This window comes from Protopterus annectens, chromosome 2.part1 (genome assembly GCF_019279795.1).
Source record: "Protopterus annectens isolate FY-2018-M chromosome 2.part1, PAN1.0, whole genome shotgun sequence".
NCBI lineage: Eukaryota > Metazoa > Chordata > Ceratodontiformes > Protopteridae > Protopterus > Protopterus annectens.
Genome location: NC_056729.1, coordinates 1913709122 through 1913727119, shown reverse-complemented (window position 1 = coordinate 1913727119; position 17998 = coordinate 1913709122). Strand labels below are relative to the sequence as shown.

At 39.9% G+C, this 17998-nt stretch overlaps 1 protein-coding gene across 1 annotated transcript in view; it reads left to right on the top strand.

Annotated features, from left to right (window-relative positions):
- LOC122794690 overlaps positions 1 to 17998 on the top strand; it is a 123055-nt gene that overhangs the window by 42354 nt on the left and 62703 nt on the right. The window contains exon 2 of the mRNA XM_044063319.1: positions 8387 to 8656. Within this exon, the coding sequence (XP_043919254.1) occupies positions 8387 to 8656 (270 nt within the window). The remainder of the gene's footprint in view (positions 1 to 8386; positions 8657 to 17998) is intronic.

Below are 17998 nucleotides of genomic sequence, written 5' to 3'. Positions count from 1 at the left end.
CAGCCATAACCTCCTGTGTTTGCTTGTACTTCAGAAAAGTAGATGCCAAACAAGAGTGGGCCCAGGACTGAGCCTGTGGGACACCACTTGTGACAGGCTTAGTGTCTGACATGGCGCCAGCAACTCTGACCCTGTGGGTTCTGTCACTCAGCCAGTTTGCAACCCATCTTGTAATGTATGGGTTTACATTTAAGTTGATGAGTTTTTCAATGATACCGAGGTGGGGTATTGTATCAAAGCCTTCGCCAGGTCTAGGTAGGCTATATCTATATATATATATATATATATATATATATATATATATATATATATATATATATATATATATATATATATATATATATATATATCTATATATACACACCGCTATATATAACCATATATATATATATATATATACATATATATATATATATATATATATATATATATACATATCTATAGACATGTATATACATATTCTATCTATCTATCTATCTATCTATCTATCTATCTATCTATCTATCTATCTATATATCTCTATCTGTAGATACCTCTCTATCTATGTATATATATATCTATATAGATATGTAGATATATGTATATATATGTATATATATATATATATAAATATATATATATATATATGGTTCTACCTGACATAGCCGAAACCACACAACACCGACAACCACATCACCGACACCACATATTCGACAGTCCATAAACACGAAACCACACATAACCGACAACGAAATAACCGACGGTACACAAACACGAAACCCCATACACTGCACACACCACAATAACAATTATTAAAAACAAAACACATCCCCATTCCACAAACCACACACACAACACAAGCACACCAAAATCCTTACAAGCCCACACTAAACCTTACCCTAACCCTAAGGTCCGTCACTATCGCACCTACCTACCCGCTCCCTAACCCTAACTCACTTAACCCGAGCCTATCGCTCCCTAACCCTAACTCACTTAACCCACCCCTATCGCTCCCTAACCCTAACTCACTTAACCCACCCCTATCGCTCCCTAACCCTAACTCACTTAACCCACCCCTATCCCCACAGACCGTCAATCTCCACACTTACCTGCCTCGCACCCTAACGTCCGTCACTACCGCATACTCACACAGCCTTTCCCCATGTCGGCATCCTCGGCGTTGGTGTTGTCATCCGTCGTGTCGGTCTTCTGCATTGTCGATGTTCTGCAACCCGCGATTCGGCCGGTCTTCTTCGTTTCGATCTTCTGGAGCTCAATTCCGCTGTCGGTCTTCTGCGCTGTCGACGAAGTCAGGTAGAACCATATATATATATATATATATATATATATATATATATATAAATATATATATATATATATATATATATATATATATATATATATATATACACACTTCTAAACATCCATTGCTGTACATATACATACACATGTAGGCACATAGACTGCCCACCTTTCATGGTGGTAATATCACTTCTGAAACAGTTGTGAGACATACCATTCTGTAATGATATTGCACAGTGTTGTGCAGAATGCATTATTCTGTCCTCAGGCCATATAGCTGTAGCAGGCCTCACTGGCTCAGTCCCGCAGAAGTTCACCACCACATGACATATACTTGCACTGCATGCTGTTTTCAATGCCACACACTACAACCTACATTGATATGTGCACATAGCAACCTTCAACTACATATGTATGTCCAGCCTTCACTAACAGTTGCAGTATGTCCCTTGCCCTATGCACATCTGCATATACATATAGATACAGACTGCTAACACATATGGAGGGTTCACAGTATGTAGATTCTTAGATTATGTAGTTTACATCACCTTTGTCTCTGACAGCTTTTGTCTTTTGTCTTGCTGGCTGACTTGCTTTGCTGTTTTTTTTTTTTGGTCTCTCTCTCTCTCTCTCTCTCCCTCTCCCTCTCCCTCTCCCTCTCCCTCTTTCTCCCTCCCTCACTCCCTCCAGTGCTGCAATGATACAGGCTGCTTTTGTAGATATCTGCACATGTGCATGTGATGGCCTCTGCACCAATTGGTGGCCAGCATTTAGGAATTGCATGCAGCCTGCTATGTGGTAATTGCAGTTCTCACTGTGATTTCAGGACACTGCTATAAAATGATAGGTTAGGTAGGTGTAGGCCTTTCAGTTTTGCAAGGTGGGGACCATGCTGGTTTGCTGTGGACACTGTTGTGTCAGTCAGAAGGTTGGTATATCTCTCATATCTGAGGCTGTGTTGTAGCCACTGAAATGCATGTTGTACTGAAACCTGACTGTTGCTTCTTCCAGTGCACTCTTCTCAGTGTGTATGTTAACTCACACCTGGTAATGCTAACACTGTTTACATGGGAGTATGTACTTTCCTGTGGGATTTGTGGATTAACTGGCATACAACAGTAGTTCTTGCAATGTGTTGCTATGGCTTTTCTATTTTCCCTTTACATTCACTTCTTGAATGCCTGATATTTGTCTTTACTGGAATGTATTGCTATGGCTTTCCTATTTTCCATTTACATTCACTCCTTGTAATGCATGATATATTTCTTATAGCACTAAGTTCTTATATGTTTGCTGTGGCTTGGTGGTACTTCATGCAGTCTGGTGAGTCCAATGTCTGGGGTTTGACACTTACAAAGTTATTTTATTTTGCTGCTGAGCAGTACTAGGGCCTTGTCATACAGAGTGAATAAGCCACTTTTAAACAGTTGTAAGCGGGAAGCAGGAAGTCAATGGGGACACCAGCTAGGGATGTGCAGGCTGGGTGTAGGGAAGGTCCATAGCTGCACATTTCTTTAACTGCAATAGCTGTACATATGTTTGACATTTGCTGTGACATTTGAAACCTTCCACCCCTGAGAGAGGGGTGAGGACAACTAAGTATATTGTACTAACAATTATGAATATCGGGCACATGCAGTGCTTGTGAACTGCTATACTGTCATTAGTATGTTAGATGGCTACATCCTTTGATATTTCTGTGTTATACTCCTACATAAGGGCATGCTTGTGGAAGTAATTCTACAGCTATCCACAGAGTGTGTAACAGCAGACAGGCTGATATGCCTGTGTGTTTCTGACACTTCCAGGCCTCAGATACTCTCAGGTATATATTTGACCAGACACAGGGAAAGGTACATATCAGTGGGATACACCCGTGATATATTTCAGATATTCTGCAGTTGTGACTGTTGGGTATTTTGAGCATATGTATTACTATACCATTTCTGACATGCAAGTAGTGTCTACTGTAACTTATTGACAGTTACCATTACGTGGGATTCCCCACCTTTCTGCCTACTGTTAGTACATTTCACAGGGAGTCAGTGGGGCACAGGTAACATTTGTTTGCAAATCAGGGACATCCCTGTAAATCAGTCACAGTTGGGAGGTCTGCCCTCTTACCTATTCAAATATGGCAGTGTTTATCCTGCTCTGATACTGTGTGGGGTTTGTAAGGTGCTACTGTAACATTATTACCTACTAGCATGGCTGTTTCTCTTATCACACTAATGTAATGCAATTCCACAAGAATTGCCAGTAAAGATACACAGAACAAGCTTTGTGTAATGGCCTTCCTATTTTCCCTTTACATTCACTCATTGTATTTCATGATATATTTCTTTCAGCACCAAGTTCTTGTATATCTGCTGTGGCACAGTGGTAATTCATGCAGTCTAGTGTGTCCGGGGTTCGAGACTGACAGGGGTATTTTATTTTGCTGATGAGTAGATTACAGGCCTTGTCATACAGAGTGACTAAGGCATTTTTAAGCAGCTGTAAGTGGGTTTGCGCGAGTTTGCATGACTCTTAGCTACACTTATCTAGGCTTAGCTAAGCACACACAAGCACATACCCGCTGACTACTGCTTAAAAGTGATTACTCCCACTAACACCCGTGCTAATTTCTTTTAAAGAAAAGAAAATGGGGAAATAGGAAAGTGGTGAAAAATGGGGCATAAAGAGGGTAGGACAGTAGGAAAACAAGCTCGGGGTGTGCAGGAAGGCTGTAGGGAAGGCCCATAGCTGCCCAATTCTTTACCAGCAACAGCTGTGCATATGTTAGAAATTTAGAGTGAGATTTGACACCTTCCACCCCTGAGAGAGGGGAAAGGACAACAGACATGTATGCAAAATGGGCAGCTATGTATGGAGCGTAATTGTTTTGGGGGAACAGAGTGCCCTTTTTTTATTTTTTTTTCAGGTGAGAGTGGAATGTGAGGTACAGGAAGTAGGTATATTTGGGGAGGTAGGTTGGGGAGGTTGACAGACAAGACAAACAAGATGCCTACAGGGGCGGAGTATGACACATGTGGGGGGTAAACACAATTGATGGGGACGGATGTTTGGATGTCGCAAGCCCATGAGCTCACAGATGGCAACAGTGGGACTGAGATCCCCACCCATGGGCAGTTACCACTGCTCATTCACAGCCCAGGCCGGGGCTGTGCTGGGGGCTGGATAGGATGGGCAGGCGCACCCATGAGTTGTGCCACACTCGCGTCAAGCTGGCATAGGGGATCAGTCACGGAACACCTGATCTCACTACGCATCACAGACCAGACCCTATGGAGGGTGAGTGGAGGCTCTCCTCCGGCCATGCTTGCAGAGGGGGGACAAGCCCCATCCCCTGAAGCTCTTCCACCTGAAGGTGGCACAGGGCCACCGGAGGAGGAGGTCCCGGCCTGGGCACTGGTGCCAGGTGCACTCGCCAGCTGAGGTGAGAGAGGTGGGTCCGCTGGAACCCGCCTTCCCTGTTGTCCTATGTTTAGCAGTATTTTATGGTATTTTGGGTTAGTAACAAACAACACCATTCAAAATTAGTTGTAACAGCATGCGTCAGTATTCCCATTAACCAAACACACATGAATTCTGAACATTGAGCAGCAAGCATAACACATGCATATTTAGAACAACAGTGGACATTCCAACAGCATGCAGGGTTGATTGGTGGCAACAGGCCATCAGGTTTGGATATGTGAACAGGTCACATGCATCAACATACATGCAGATATGTATAAACCAACAGGACAAATGTCCATGGGAATTAATTGTGAATACACATACCCAGTTTGGTGTGGAATGGCATAATTTGTGAAAATAGGGTAGGGTAAGTGGAGAAATATTACATTAACAACTTAAACTACCTATACATATACTGTGCATTCTTAGTAGATGCAGATATATATCCCCTACATGTATTAGTACAGTTTCCTGTATGTAACCTTAGGAATGTTGGTGATGGGGATGTTACTGCTACATTAATATACATTCCATTTGTATTCATATATGTTCATATCTGGCTGTGTTCAGGTAAAGCATCCTGCTATATTTGATTTATATGGGTCTAGACATCTGTGGATGTTCAGCATTTCATACATCCATACTATCTCCATAATGCAAGGGTACAACAACATATCCAAAATGTGGGACGGACACAGTCCAGGTTCTGTACTTTATTAAAGACATTTCACTCTTTGGTTGTGGCTGTCTCATTCATTTCATTATGTAGTGAATGCAGTATACCTTTATTCCAGACTTATTACAGCTTTCTTGGTAGCTTCAAACTCTCTTTCTCACACTCTCTCACTTATTTTATATTTACATTTCAGGATGGTACTTAATTCTAGGCTTTATTAACATTTATTACTGGGTTACAACAATCCTTTCCAGCTGACTCACTTATTTCATATGGCAGAATTTACAAGGATGTATTCGACACTTGTCTATCCTTTGTTGATTGATTACAACACTCATTTTCAGACTGAAGCAGTTATCTGATATTACAATACAGGTGGAAACTCTATTTGAGACTTGTTTAATCTTTATTACTGGATTGCAATACTCTTTTCCAGGCTGCATCACTTATCTAATCTTACAATACTAGCAGAATCTTTCTTCTAGGCTTATTTGACCTTTATTACTGGGTTACAACACTGAACTCTTTTACAAGCTGTCCCACTTATATTCTATAACAATACCAACAGAATAATTACTAACCTGCCTGGTGGTGCAACCTCGCCAGCCTATCAGCATAGGCTTGCCGATTCGCAGAACGAACACCTGCAGCTGTAATATAAATGAAGGAATATTGTAACATACCTATCCATACTATAGGCTAGGATAGCATTTCTTACATACTTAATTACATGGATACTTACTCAGTAGTGGGGCATTGGTCATTTGGTGGGCCTCCTGGATCCATCGGTTCAGTTGGTCCTCCTTATGTCACTTCAGGTCCGCATGGTGGTGATGGACCTGTTCACCAGTCCTCGGAATGCCTGTGGTACTGGTGAGATTATGTGCCAACCGGTTCCACGCCTCTGCCTTGTACACTGCCCATTGAACCTGGCCCTGCATGAGTTGGCCTTCATGATGATGGACTAGGAGCCAAACCATATATTTTGACTCCTCAACACCCCACCTTTATGCTCTAAAGCGATTTCCCTCTCCTGCACCTGCCATCCTGACTGCAAATGGGTACCACAATCAGTTATGGTGTGTATTGCTACCTATGGGGCGTATATATGCCGGTTTTCCCGCACTTATCTGTGATTGGCCATTTTGGATATTTATCAACTTACAGCAAACCTGCTTTGTCATGGTTCTATTTTCATTCATTCCTATATGTATGCTAATACTGTATTTCTAAGTACAACTGTCATGGCTTAGTGGTTCAGTACTTTGACTATGGTGCACAGTATCCCGGGTTCAACCCTTGTCATTGCTTTTTTTATTTTACTACTGTCTAGACAGGTTAGGAGGTGCGTCTGTGTAAAGGCGACTTTGCTACAGCTTGCCCAACGTTGCCCGACGGTAAGCTGGTTGGCGCGCTGCACAGCTGCGCAGCTCCACTCAAACAGCTTAAGCTGGGTAAAGCGTTATTTACCTATAAGCACTCATATTGAGCTGGGTGAAGCTCTGCCCAACTACGGGCACTCATATTCAGCTTGTTAAAGCGCTGCTCAGCTACGGGCACTCATATTCAGCTTGTTAAAGCATTGCTAAGCTATGGGCAATTATGATCCTTTTTTTATATATTATGTCGGTTTTGTTCACAAATACATGGGCCATTTCATTACATTTTACTTAAATTATATTTATATATATATATATATATATATATATATATATATATATATATATATATATACATATATATATATATATATATATATATGTCAGGGGATTGTTTCATACTTATTTAAATAAAAATGGAGAATGATGCTGTGGGGGCTCGAACCGTGACTACCTCCTCTTTGGCCGACGTCTCTACTGCTACGCTATTGCTACTTGGCTTAATTTGCATATGTAGATCTTATATACTTTTCAATGTCTGCTCACTGTGGATGAGCGAAGGGCATACCCGCGAAAACGAGCGCACATGCGGGCAAACATTTTGGAAATTATAAAAAAAAAAATGAAACTGCTATTTTTACATTTTACACATTTGAGTAGGGTTTAGTCTGTGGGGATGTGTGGTGTTGTGTTCCTTGACATTTCAGCGGACTCACTCCTGGGTGTTTACTTTCAGGACTCTGACTCTTCTGGGGGCGTGTCCCTTTGTAGTACTCGGCAATCGGACATGCCCCCTACTTTCCTACACGGACTGTGTTAGACTAGGGTATCATTCAGCATGCCCTCATGAATATGTATGGCATGCTGACGTCATACCATTCAACTGCCGCCTCCGAGTAAGACATATTAAGTCTTACACGGAGGTTTTGCGAATCTGGCCCACACACTAATCGGGCAATTTTCAATATTATTAAATGGTAGTATCATTGCAATTGCTAATGCATTTTAAACAGGTTTATACACTAATGAAATACTATGAAAATGAAATGAGTACTTTGATTCTGTTAACAGAAAAGGAACTGTTTCCCTGTCATACTCTGTTAATGTTATTTCACTGCATGGTAGATCATTTCCTTTTCTTATAAAAATACCTTGAAGTTTATATTATTCTTAGCAAATAATATTTTAAATGGCTATGCACTGTTAAAATAAAATGTTAACATCAATTGAAGGCAGTGGGAGTAGTGTCTCAATGTGTTTTTTCTTGTGGTCATTTAGCTTTAGTCTTACAATGCCCTTCGCTGAGCTTGTTTTTAAGTAAGTGATTGTGTTAGCATTTTTTAAAACTGAAAGATATCTTGCTGTAAGAGTGCCATATCTTTTGCATCCTTTGATTTTTATTAATAAAGAATTAATCAAGACTGTTGAACGCTTTTCTCCAACATGATTAGCTGGGGATTGTTAATGCCTCTTTCAAAAGACATGCTATGTAAAATCTGTAAAAATGTTTCATCAGTAAGATATTTAAATAAGACAGTTTAACATATAATTCTGATGTGAATGTGTACTTTCTGTATTTCCTTACTAGGTACTCACCTATGTGACAGCCTTGATATGACAGTAACCTCTCTGGCCAATGGTGCAATCCAGGCTAATTGGACTAATATTCAATGTATTGACAGCTACCGTCTTCAACTTTATAAAGCAGATACATCCACTTTATTAGAACAGAAAATTGTCAATGGAAGCTTGGTGATATTCACTGGACCTTATGATCATTCAGTTTATAATGTAATATTATGGGCTATGTATTCAGATGAACAATGCCCTCCAGTGGAAAAACAAATTACACATTTTGGTAAGTTTATTCAAAGGTTCTACCATAGTTTATTTATTTATTGCTGATATGTGCTTAGTGACTCAACTCTTAAAGCTACAAAGTTAACATAAAAGCTATAGCATTGTGGGCACTTTTCCATTATTGGGGCAACACGCATTACACTGGCGTGCCATTTCTTTGCCTCGATTCTTAGACATGAATGACATTGTAGTGTTAGCAAGCATTAACTGCAGCATACTTTCCAAAATAATTTTTTAGTAGTACATTTCTCTGACTCGTGTTTTTCATCCGTTGCCTTGGCTTTGAAATTTAAGATGTAATTCCTGTTGCATGTAAGTGTCCCTGCCATGTTTGGGATGCAGGGTGGGATGGGTATGACAAAACACGAGATTCTGCTTAACCAGACCATTTATGCAGTGATAACCCACATCCTGTGCACGCCTCTGGGAGTTTGTGAGGAATGAACCTTGGGACACCTCCAATTTCTGAAGGATGATCCCAGGAACACCCCGGGGGTTTCCGCAGGAAGATAGTAGGGCCAGTTGCAGGCATGTGATACTGCTTATTCACAGACCTCTGAAGTGTACCTCATTTCGGAGAAACAGACCTCCTGTGGGACCTTAAACAGTTCATATTACTCAAAGTACCACTTTGAAAGGATTAAAGTTTACTGTTGTGCATTCTTAAATGATGCGTATTACCATTAATATTAATATTCTATATGCATTTTGGTAAGCAATCAGCATACCTGTCAACTGTCCATATTTTCACAGCATCTCCATGTTTTTGAAAAATATTTGGGTCTGTTCCTCATAAAGTTTGAGGTTTTGTGTAAAAATCAGTTAGGATTACAGTGAAGGGTGTACCCACATCAGCGGCATCAGTGCACGAATGAGTGTTATCATTCCAAGTGCTCATTAGACGTGCTGCCCCGATAACGGAAAAATACTGCATTGTGTTAGAAAGTATCACTAATAATAATGCAATATTTGTTTAAGGGTCAGTTAAGTAAATAGAAAGCCTGATAATTGGAATAATAAAGAAAAATATAATTTATGAGAAGATGCAGTATTCTGTTTTGCATCAGGAGTCAGATTCCTAGCTATTATTCAAACTTGCATGGAATAATTTATATGGAATAAATTCCCTCAAAGGACGACCATTTCTCTGCTAATAAATAATACTTTTACATATCTATTACTTTTACATATATAAATATGTGGATGTAATGATAAATAATAATAATAATAATAACAACAATGCAGACTTTTAATAATAATAATAATAATAATAATAATAATAATAATAATAATAATAACAGCAATGCAGTCTTATAATAATAATAATAATAATAACAACAATGCAGTCTTATTTTATTGCATTCCATTACAATGCCAGTGTTTTGGAAATTATTTTTAAAAGATTTGTTAGTAAAACCCTTTGGCAAAGTATTCTGCAATCATCTTGAAAATAAAACACAGTATGTGCCAAATATTTAATTCAAATGTGCCATTTTTACAATCCATGACATGCATTCTGTTTTGCTTTGATTCTAAGAAGACACCTGTTCATATAGCCCATAGAATACTAAGTTCCACACATTCTATGCTATTATAAGACTGAAATAATGTTACATCTCTCTAAAATTTGGTTATCTGACTTTCCACAACTTCTGCAGCTGTTGTGTTTCTTATCCTAGCACCATTACATTGTCCATACCTCCTTGCACAAATCAAAACCACATTTATGATGAATACTATTTATTGACAATTTAACATATGATTAATTGTATAACACACAAATGTCATGAATTTTAACAAAACAAATACAATAGGCAGTGTTATTCACTAACCTTCTTCCAATTATTAGCGTAAAGCAGCTTTAAACAATCCACTCACTTATACTTCAACTCTCATTAGAAACAACATGATACCACTCACTTCTGCAACAACCAAACACACTATACCAACTCAAACATAACTATCAAGAAGGGGGAACAGAACAGGGATTCACCGTCACCATTCTTCTCAGCCCACCAGCCCGATAAGCTGTTTCCCCCTTCCACAGAGCTACAACAACCTGAACATATTCTTTAGGAAAACCGAAAGATGTACATAAATGCACCCCATCCACCCAAGACCAAATCATATCTATATTGTCAAATTCCCTATGATCAATAGCATACACACCAAGCTGAACCAAAACCCTCACAAGGCAATGATTAACACAATGGTGATCCCCTCAATATCCAAAAACTTGACAGCATGTCTCAGAACTAAGCATGGCACTATCTCTGACTGAACTTTAATCACAGAAGTAAACTTTCACCTCAGGGTTACCGAATTCCCCACTATCATAGCTGGCAACTGTCATTTCGGAACTTCCCCAAGTCATTACCTGCCAGATGAAGGACCAAAACTAGTGGTCTTCCAATCCTAAACTGCATATCTTCAATATTGTCCATGAATTGATGTGACCTTAAACCTCTAAAACTTTGTCCGCCCATATTGTCATAAACCTAGCTCATCTCCATCCGATCTAATCGCAGCTCACTTTGTCATCCAATACACAAGAGAAGGTACCAATATGACAACAACCCCACCTGAAAGGAAAAAAAACATAATAAATAAACACCATGCATAAACTCCCCACTTTTCCTAATATAAAACAAAACTGCTCCAATGACCAAGTCCTACCCTCTTTATCACCTGCACTGACATCCTTGCTGTTGCCAAGTCTGATGCCCTCCCTATCCAAAATGAATGCTATCACTTTGGAAACCTAGACATTGAAAGGCCTTCCACATCAGCCAAATAAACTGGCTGAATTTTACCACCTTCCATGTTAAGTACAAAAAACTAACTCCTGAGGCCTGCCAGCATGTAACATCTGCAGTTTCTTACCCCAAGCCACCAGACAAAGGAACACACACCCATAGCACAACCTGTTTTCCCCTACGTACCTGATCAATCTTAATTCACTGTAACCAGACCAACACTGTAGAAGAAAAAATAAGCATATTCTTCTACAACAATTAACCCAGCACCTCATGCACCCTAAATGCCCCTATGTACATCTGCACCAGTTGACTGAGTTGAAAACCACCTTCCTGTCCCATAACTAATCCTGCCAAACCAGTAATGCTGGCCAAATATGCATCAGCTCCAAATATGCCACAGCCTTCTTCCACTCTTCAGTTCAGTCATCTAGCCAGTGAGCCGCAGACCATTATCCATTGAAATCTGCACCCATTCCGTGTCCTTCTACAGCATCAGTGAAAAAATGTAACTTATCCTGAGTCACCCAGTCTCTCTGCCAACAAGAAATACTGTTGAAATGGTCAGGAAATGTTGCCCACAAACTCATATCTGCTCTTAGTAACTAATCTACCTGCACCCAATGGTGTTTGCATTTCCACTTTTAGAAAACATGGTACCAGGACTAATTGCTTGACATTTAAAGTTCAAAAATGAAAACGTTCCATAATGTGCTTAATGTGCACCTTATATTTGGTCGAAAACCACAACTGCTCCAGTTTCTCTTCTAGGAAGCAAAACAAACCTTGACCCACATCTACCACCAATTCTAAAAAAATAGAGTCTTAGCCAGTCCTTCCAGCTTCTTCCCAGCAATAGGAACTTCATATATGGTGCACATATGAATAAAAGCCTGCATTCCTTCTTTGGCTCCCTCATAGCCCTAACCTTCCAAGAAGAAATCATCCAAATAGTAATGGCCCTCTGACTACCCATTTTTTGCTGCCACATCCTGTGAAGAGCAGAGCTAAAGTTTTCAAAAATGATACAAGCCACTGCATAACCCATGGCGTAGCCTTATCAAAACAAATCTTATTGTCAACCATCATACCCGGGAACAGCCATTCATCCTCCTGCACTGGCAACAAATGAAATGCTAACTCAGTGTCGACCTTTAATAGCCAAGGATCCACAAAAACCTTAATCACTTCCAGAATATCATCCAAGTATGCATACCTGACCTGAGTCCTCTATTAACGGATTCACCCTGTGGAAAGCATATGTGATGAGTCATACAAAACTCCCCAGATGACTTCATGAGGACTAAATCCAAGAGGGATACCTTAAAATTAAAAAAAGAGGGGAAGCAAAAGACCCAATAACCTACCATCCCACAACTCTTTCTCAACCAAACTCTGTAAAATGTCTTCCTTTTCTCAAAAATAACCCAAATTTTTACAAACCATAACATCCACTACCACCCTGATTTCATGGAAAACCATGTCAAGAACCATGAAACCAAATCCTGAACACATTCAGCATCCAAATAGCCTTCCAAATGTCACCATAGCCTATGTATTTCAATGGACAAATGAGAAAATTGACATACCCCTCTGACCTCGAAAGGACATACCACCTCTCTGTCCCCAATAAGTACTATGCCTTATAATTCCTTGTTGACCTTGTAACAAAGGTAACCCCCCCGTCACTCAGAGCTGTAACCATTTGCGGCCACTTACCCTCCTGACGCCAACTTTGTACAGCCAAATGCCCCGAGCACAAACTGAACATGTGTTCAAAAATCTGCATACCACTCATACACACCTATCGGAAATAAATGCCCAACAAACGCTGCCCTTCTCTCCCTAACCCTATTTATCTTAAGTTGATCACTCATACTATCCAACGTCATAGCCAGACAAATATCAGGATGCCTCACTTCCCCATTTCAAAGAGTGATCAACATCTTTCCTCTTGTCAAATCGATGATCATACTATAACCACACATTTCCGGAATGCAACCTCTGAACCTCCTGAATTGTTAAAAAGTAAGCTAACAAGAGTAGAGCCTGTGAGCTGTCCTTCTCCAAACATACCTGCATATAATAAACAAAATCCAGCACCCAATTCTTCCACATCCTGGCTCTAAACCAACTGGTCCTATGCCACCCCAACTCCGCTAGTGCTGCCAACAGGTCATAATTCCCCACTATGTCCAACTCAACCAGGTTGCTGTCCGCCTTGTTGTGTTCACTCATCTCTTGCTTTCAGCTTCACTGGACACTTCCATTGCAGGTAGATCCCCAGTGGTGTTTCAATAAATAACTCCTCCCCTGGGCCATGATTGCTGCCAATCTCTCCTGTAGGCTGTGGTTGCCACATTCTGAATAGAATAATGCAAACCATGAGTAGAGGGCAAAAACACCAGCCCCAATTGCTGCCTACATATTTGAGATATGTCAACATACTTCCTTTTCCATATCTTCTTTGTTACAGAAGTAGGAATATGTGGAGTTAGAATACCCTTTCATCCTCAGACAGTGACTGAGTAGCTAATCAGTCTACTAGCCAAACTCCAAAATCAGGACCCACCTCATGCTGATGTTGTTCTGCCACCGACCCTATACTCCCCAAGCGGGTCTCCTCATCATCCCTCAACCCCAGCATGTTGTCCTGTACCTGCTCTCCTCCTCTGACTGACTCCTATTTACCAAAACAATCTACAGCAGCCAAGTCTTGCAGCACCTTACCTAAACCTCCCAAAACTGCACCCTAACTCCCTAGACCAATCGATCTAACATTGACACTACCTGTCGTCAACACGTTATCATTACTTGTAGTCATGCTCAGATTTAGTCTGTCTGCAGCTTACACACTCATTGACAGAGTCAGCCACTGACTTCCTAGAATGCTACCCACTGGTGGTTGCTGTTCATCTTGCTGCCTACACTCACCTCTTGCTTCCAGTCCTGCTGGACACTTCCATTACACGTGCATCCCAAGTGGTGCTTCCTTAAATAACTCCTCCGATTGGTGCATGATAGCTGCCCATCTCTCCTGTCAGCTGTGGTTGTCATGATCTGAAAAGGAAATGAAAACCATGAAAAGAGAGGAGAAAAAGCCTGCCCCAATTGCTACCCACCTAAAACAACCAGTAATTCTAAATATATCACCACGTGGCCCACATAGTCCATAAAACCAGGGCACATAATATGACATCTTAGCACAAGCATATGAGAGTTTTAATGATCTGGTTTACCAATGACTGCCCCTACCTATGGCACATAACATTAAAGTAAGTAATCACTAAACTACTCACAAGATCAGTAATCACCTCTGCATTATTTTTATTTACTTATTTGTTTTTTAATATTGTATACATATCTAATCAGCTAGCAACAGCACACTGTACTATACAGCCAGCACTCCTATCCACATGTCTGGCTTCTTCAACTGCAACTTATCAAACTAGAAAAGAAAATAAAGCATTGTAAAACATTGGCAAGCTCCTAATCCAGCTAACAATATTGTTTGGCATCTTTCCACCTCGCCTTCCTCTAATAAAACATCAATACCTCTCAAACTCTTAGCGCAAGATGAGTGGACAATACCAAAGCAACCTTATAATCACTCTAAAATGTTTATCATTCTACTCTCCATTTCACACTGGGTTTTGAAAATACTTATTTAGTGACATTTTAACCATTTGGTAGTATCAGCTCAGACTTAAATATTATTATGTAATTCTTTCATTTTTGTTCTGCAAGACTGTTTTTTTTTCACACAAACTTAAAAGAACTAACTCAAACGCATAATGCTTGTCTGTGTCAAAGGTCAATAATATCCCATATAATACCATTAACTACATGGTCAGGCTAGCATCCCAGATTCTGCATAGTCAGTAAATTACTCTTGCTACAAAAGTGTTCAATAATTCTTCTCTTTTTAAAACTCCAACTTCATTTTGAAATGAGATATCCATGCATTGGCACATGGGTGCAAAACTTAACATCCCAAAGCATATGTCTGCAAGGATTCATCCATCACTCCCCCCAAGCCACCAAGTAAATACCTTAACAAATCCCCCAGAACAGTCATAGCAAGGGACTGAAAACTGAAAAGGTGACCTTACAGAGGATAGGTATTTTTAGCTGTAGTAACTGTACAGTTTGTAGTTATGTTGAAAATGGGAATACTTTTTACATTCAGATTCTGGTAAATTGTTTAGTTTTACTTTATATGCTGACTGTTCAAGTGGGACTTGGTGTATCTTGCTAGGCGTATATGTCCAGCATTTTATATTGGGAAGATCAACTGCTCTCTCAGAGAAAATAAACATGTACATGTCAGTGAGATTTGTAGGGGAGTAACTACAAATACACTAGCTAAACATATCAGCAGTGCCAGTGCAGATCATGCCTTTGCCTTTAAGGTTATACATTTAATGAGTTTCAATATTCATTTGGGGGACTCCAGGAATAATACAGAACAGGTAGAAGCACATTGGATTATCACCTTGCAGTCTGACAAAGGCTATAGTCTTAATGAGTGTGTTTCTTTAAGCCTCATTTGGGTTCCAGGAGATTGCATAAATAGTCCCCGATAGGTTATACAGCTCAAGTGCATGTTTAAATCTGTTCTGTGTAGCAGTTACGCAATGATCTGATGAAGCATCTGTTTGTAGATGTGAAAGCACTTACCTTGTTTTAAGTGTATTTTTCATTCTTCTTATATGGTGTTTTAAGTTTGGATTAAATCATTTCTGACCTGCACAAGTTCCAGTCTGCTTCTTTTGCTGTTTTAGAGCATAGAGAGTCACCAGCTTTATTGTTGGATTTGCTGGATTTAGAGACTTGTACTAGGAATTTGTTAGAAGATTGAAGAGGACGATTGTTAGTGTAGGGCTGAAGCATTAACTGAAGGGCAGGGGTGTATTCAGTTTGATGGACTTGTCTGGGAGCAATCGTAAGTTGAGTGTAAGTTAAGAGATGGGAGAGTTCAAGCCAGTGGAGTTGATATAAGACTGAGCAATGATGAGATCTAGGTGGTGTGTTAGTAGCAATTTTTGCAGTTTTATTATAGCAGGTTTCAAGCTGAGCTTGGTCAATTTTACTTAGGTTTGTGAAGATGGGAGAGGCATATAGTAAGGTGGAGAGAAGGTAAGTTCTGGCTATATTTTGTCTGGTATTAATTGTAAGAAAAGGCTTGATTGTACAGAGTGAGCCAAGTTTAATATGCATTTTCTTGATGGACTGTTCTTGGTGTAAGCCAAATTTCTGGTTATTATCAATTAGGACGCATAGTAATTTTGTATGGGATATGTCAGAGATTATAGTGTTATTGGATGACTGTGTTTGGAATGTAGTAGGGGGATTGCATGATTTACTAGGGTGAAAGAGCATAAGTTTGGTCTTGGAATGGTTTACAATCAGTTCTGATTCTGATAGCCATGACTCAACTGATAAGAAGGACTGTTGGGTTGTGAAAACAAGTAGATTTAAGGAAGGTGCACAGATAAGAGCTGAGTCATCTGCGTATCGGACAATGGAGGCTAAAGGAGTAGATGAGTAAAGTCGGTTGGTAAAGCTACTGAAGAGTAGTGGACCTAAAATAGAGCCTTGGGGTACACAAAGGTAACAGGCAGGAAGGAAGAGAGCTCATGTTGCCATTTAATGGCTTGTCAGACAAATATCTATGAAACCACACTAGAGCAGAAGGACTAAGTTTTAGAGTAGCTAGTTCATTGAGTAGTTTCTGTTGAGAAACTGTATCAAAGGCTTTAGAAAGATCTAAGAAGATGGAAGGCACACTTTGCCCGTTATTTCTGTACTGGTTTATGGTATTAAGTGAAGCTAAGGAGGGTGGTAGTGGTGCTGTGGTGGAGACAAAACCCATGCTGAGTTTTAGCTAAGAGGTTATTAGAAAGAAATTAGTTTAAAAGCTTTAGGTGGCCACATTTTTTCAGAATATAGGAGAGAGGTGGTAGGATAGCAATTGGTCTGTAATTAGAGAACTCATTGGAGTTCCCTCCTTTGTGCAGGGGCATAATATAGGATATTTTTCAGATGAAAGGAATATAGTCTTCTAAGACAGAGTGGCTGATTAGAATTGTAATGGGATAGACAGTAGTAGGAGCAGCTATTTTTAGGAATTTTGTAGGTAGGTTATCAGCTACAAGGGATGTGAGTTTAAGTTTGGAGAGTAGTTTTTTTATGGTGAGAGTTTGAACAGGTTTGAAGGGAAAGGTGTTGGTGGTATAACTAGCTGAAGTTGGGATGCTTGGTGGAACATTGAATTGAGAAGTAGTAATAACACAATGGAGTTAGTACAGAAAGTGTTGAATTGTGTAGCAATGTTTTAGCATTTGAGGAATTTGAGGAGATATGGGCTGGAAGAATTTCCAGGTTGAAGGAGTTTTTATATGGTGGACCAGAATGTCTTGGGATTGTTGTATTGCTGTTGCTGAGTGGCAGTAAAGTAGGATTTTTGTTGAGTTTTAGTTGGGTCTTAGCTATATTGTGAAGTGACCAGTCGCAGTTGTGTAAGAGAGATAGAAAAGTTTGAGTATTAAAGTTCTTTTTGTTTCAGATAAGGCAGTCTAGGG